The 4,924-nt window shown below is 35.6% G+C and overlaps 1 protein-coding gene across 1 annotated transcript in view; it reads left to right on the top strand.

Annotated features, from left to right (window-relative positions):
• The first annotated feature begins 179 nt into the window (after window positions 1-179).
• The window catches only part of LOC133520748 (protein Lilipod), a 38,930-nt gene continuing 34,185 nt past the window's right edge, over window positions 180-4,924 (top strand). The window contains exons 1-3 of the mRNA XM_061855376.1: window positions 180-589; window positions 680-944; window positions 4,484-4,711. Of these exons, the coding sequence (XP_061711360.1) occupies window positions 527-589; window positions 680-944; window positions 4,484-4,711 (556 nt within the window). The 5' untranslated portion in view covers window positions 180-526. The remainder of the gene's footprint in view (window positions 590-679; window positions 945-4,483; window positions 4,712-4,924) is intronic.

The raw sequence follows: 4,924 nt of genomic DNA, 5'->3' as shown, positions 1-4,924 counted from the left end.
CTTTAAACTTCCCAAACATTATAATTTTTAAATAGTTTTAATTCATTCAGATTATAGGAGGAATTAAAAAAAAATGTACTGTTACATTCATTTCGTTCATTGCGTCATGTGTGTTGGTGCTATTGTCATTGTATACGCAGTTACGCATTGTGTAATTTGTGTATACGTTCCTCATTTTCATTCGTTCGCGTACAATAGCGCCTATGAGGTGTGCTAGTACGATGCGAGTGAAATGCAGATTGTAAATGCGAGGGATTGCAGTCGTTCAGTGTCAAATAAAATAAATATGTCACGTCAAGTCTGATAAAAATTATCCGAGTGTTTTTAGCATCTATTTATCTAATTTTATGCACTTCTGTAAAAATAATGACTTCGTGCTTCTGTGTATTATGAAGTGACAAAGAAAATATACAGTGTACCGAATTGTGATACAAAAATAATGTTGTGAACAGTGAAAATGAAGTGGTATTTTGTGAAATATCTCCTTGAAATAAAAAACAAAAGATAAGTGCTAAACGGATGGACGATGGATGATGAAGAAGCGGACTTGCGTGAACAGATATTCCATAATAATGTCAGGGAACAGATAGTGAGTTCATGTTTTCTATCTCAAAGCAAAGAGCTTTCACATCACGTAATTCCGGAATAAAGAGAAACTAAAGCTGTGTTTTTGTTGTAGATATTCCTGCTACTGTTTATCCTGCTTTACCTGTTCTCGTTTATGCTAATCGAGAAGTTTCGTCGCCGAGACCATGAGGACTTCTTGTCAGCCGACGAAGACGAGGTTAAAGTGTACCGCATTAGTCTATGGCTGTGCACGTTCGCACTGGCCGTTTCCCTGGGGTCGCTGCTTCTGCTGCCTGTGTCTATAGTCAGCAATGAGGTGCTCATACTGTACCCAAAAAGTTATTATGTGAAATGGCTAAACAGTTCTTTAATACAGGGTGAGTGTACATTAAATAATATTTATCCAAGTAGAAGAATACTCTATTTAATATCTAGCAGCATTATGTATGTAGGTATTTAGAAAAGCTATTTAGGAACTGCTAATCTCATCTGTCTTCCACAAATAGCTAGCAGCAACTGTTGATGAAAAGATTCAAAAGCCCACCTTTAATTTGTTTTTCTCAAAATAAAACTAAATCATACCCTTGAGTCCCACAGACATGATATAAAAGGCAAACAAAACCAGTTTGAATTTCATGAAATTCCATTCTAAATTTCAAACTTAAATCACACACATACATATGGCTGGTAAATTTAGACCACTGGCACTTGGGTCTCTTGAGGGGTTAAAAAATAACACAAATTCTAGCAAATGTACTTAATTGGCTGCAGTAGGTACTTAAATATGTGTGCTGGACTCTAATGGTTAAATTTCTAAAAGCCTGAAAAAACTTAAAACACAATGAATGTCATTAAAACTTAGCATTACAGTTTGACACATATAGTTATATAGTTATCTATTCTGGTTACTGACCTTGTTGCAACAATTGTCTTGCTGATGTAAATTTGGCACAGTTCATTGCCATTCAACAAAACCAAAATTACAGTCATTAGAAAACAATGAGAATCAGGTTAATATGTGAAGTTTAATGCATAACCCATTGAGAATTAATTTGATGGTGATATGAAAATGTTCAGTCTTCATCTAGAGGAATATTTATAAATAAATCTGGAGAACCTTTTTTTTACACAGATCTGGGCCCTATATCCTATATATGTTGTTAACTGTGCATGTAACATATTATCTACAACGTAACAATAGTGTTGACCTGTTGACTTGTACATTGTAAGGATTTTTGTGATACCTAGACTTTTTGTTTTCATCCCACACAGAAACTTCAGCATTGCACTTAAGTGTCTTACATCTGGCCCTTCCTGTACCCATGTCACATTTAAATATAAATCTTTTAGTATATTGCATAATAAACATAAAAAATTTGATACTACCTAGTTGGTTACTAAGTACTATTACCGAAAAAATAAAAAATGACATAATGTGGTGGATTGTGAGCTATAATTATATACCACACATAATGCTTGCTCTAATAAAGGCAGTGAAGGCGAGAATTGCAAGAAACCCCATCAGGAAGCAAAAGTTGTTGGCAATACAGATGTCTGTGAAGAGAAGCTCCCTAAAAAAAGTTATCAATGAAGACCACGGACTACACACTTAGCGCAGACAAAAAGGTCATTTGCTTAATGGAAGATTAAAGACTATGAGGCTAGAAAGAAGTCGCGTGCTATTGAACAAAATGGCCACCGAAAAATAATATTTACAGATGAAAAAAATTTTACCATTGAAGAATGTTGTAACCGCCAGAATAACAGAGTGTATGCAAAAAACAGTCAAGAGGCGATTGCGGCTGTTACGAGAGTGCAACGAGGCCATCATCCCTCTTATGTGATGATTTGGCTGGGTGTGTCATACTCAGGGCTAACACAGGTTCATTTCTGTGAAAAAGGTGTGAAAACTGGGGCCAAAGTTTACCAGGAAACCATTCTCGAACCAATAGTGAAGCCCTTAAGCCACACCCTATTTCAAAACCAGCCATGGGTCTTTCAACAGGACTCAGCTCCTGCACATAAGGCAAAAACAACTCAAGCCTGGTTTCGAAGGAACAAAATTGACTTTATTACCCACGAAGACTGGCCGTCCTCCAGCTCGGACCTTAACCCCCTGGATTATGCCATATGGCAGGTTATTGAGGAGAAAGCCTGTGCTAAACCCCACACAAATCTTGACTCCCTCAAGCGGGCCATAGTTAAAACAGTGACGGAATTAGACATGACAATCGTGCGTTCCACTATTGATGACTGGCCTCGTCGTTTGAGGGCCTGTGTCAACGCCAGAGGAGGCCATTTTGAATGATATTGTCATATGTGATTCTTGATTTTGTGTACTTCATTTTAATATATAGTTTATTCAACTTTCGTTCGTATATTTTATGTAGATAAAGATTATTGCAGTAACAGAATTTAGTAACCAACTAGGTATTGATTTGCTTTATTTTGGTAATTTATGTTTGTGAATTTCTGTTTTATCCCATGGTTGACTGCTACAGAATGCCTTTGACGACCAGTTTGGCCTAGTGGGTAGTGACCCCGCCTACGAAGCCGATGGTCCCGGGTTCAAATCCTGGTAAGGGCATTTATTCGTGTGATGAGCATGGATATTTGTTCCTGAGTCATGGGTGTTTTCTATGTATTTAAGTATTTATAAATATATATATATTATATATATCGTTGTCTAAGTACCCTCAACACAAGCCTTATTGAGCTTACTGTGGGACTTGGTCAATTTGTGTAATAATGTCCTATAATATTTATTTATAATATTTATTTGTGCTTATTTTTATTGTGTATATAGTTTATAATATATGTATTTAATTAAAATTTGGAATTTTTTTGGCATCAGAATCAAAATTTCTAGAACATCAAGATCTGCAAGAAAAATTTTTTTTTTAATGAAAATATTTAAAAAATGCTCATAAACAATTATTATAATTTCAAACCAACACTTAACATTTTCAGACCAGGCGCAGTAATCAATTCCTGGTCTGATTTTTGACATTAGTTTCAGATTTCAGTGTGCAAAACTATAAAAAGTTTTCAATAAATATTTTTAATCTAAAAAAAACATGTTTATTGTGTCTGCAATAATAGGAAGACACACCACTATCTTTATTCTTTAACTTTCAATGTTTACTATTACTATTACTTTTTTCTATTGTTTACTATTGTTCCACCTACCATCATCTATCATTGGCTATGCAATTTATCAAGTAAATAGTTGTTATTCAAGTGTATAAAGGCACAGACAAATTAAATATTAAAAAATGTCATTTATTTCGTTTTTGGTTAAACCTGGAAAACAACTGTTCACTTGATATATTTGTATAATTAAAGTTATGCACTTTTACAAGTAGGTGTAGCTTAGATACTAAACCAGTTATGTGAATTTCATTATCAGTAAATATATACCTATCACTCATTATCATTAAAGAAACATAAAAACATGATTATGGACACTATTAAATTAGTTCATATTTAATATACTTAATACATACATTGGTTGCCTTCAAATCAACTGCCGGCCTGTATGTGTACAAATGAAATTTAAATACTCAATCAATATTTTCAGCTTGTACCTTACAGGCCATGTAATTTTAATAATTATGATGTAATTGCAAACAATTCATGTCAAGTCTTGCACCCAGTTTCATCATATATAGATCGTGTCATTCATTAAGTCGCATGCCTTGACTCGTATTGTCAAGTTATTAGACAAGTAATTCTATACACTCTGTCTGCATAAAGAAAGCCTTTGACCAGCACTTAAAACTTTGGAGACTCTTAGTAAACTATCTAAATCTTCAGTTCTAGTCATTTTATTTATTTAACTTTTATTGCACAAAAGAGAACCTTACAGTACAAAAGGCGGACTTATATCTCTAAACAGTAATCTCTATTGTTACAGGTCTATGGAACCATGTATTCCTCTTCTCAAATCTCTCCCTCTTCGTATTCCTACCGTTCGCCTACCTCTTCTCCGAGTCCTCTGGGTTCCCCGGCTACAGAGGCCTAAGAGGACGCGTGTATGAAACCTTTTTGGTGTTGGCGTTACTCGGGGTTGCCATGCTGGGGTTAGCGTACGTCATATCAGCGTGGCTGGAAGGCGACCGATCCAGTATTGATGCTTTGCTTAGTAAGTGTTTTACGTTATAGTTTTGCATTTTGTACCTGTGCACCTGTCCTGCCCGTCATGACGTATGGACGAGTAACACATAGAGGCATGAGGGGCGCCATGCTCGTTATTAAACTTCAAGCCCCAGTGAGGAATGTCGAGATCCAAGCTGATTAAATGGAATCGGGCGGGGCATGTCATGGGCCAGGCAGATGGACCAAAATGTTGACGGAT

This window comes from Cydia pomonella, chromosome 8 (assembly GCF_033807575.1).
Source record: "Cydia pomonella isolate Wapato2018A chromosome 8, ilCydPomo1, whole genome shotgun sequence".
NCBI lineage: Eukaryota > Metazoa > Arthropoda > Insecta > Lepidoptera > Tortricidae > Cydia > Cydia pomonella.
This window is presented reverse-complemented; position numbering and strand designations above follow the sequence as displayed.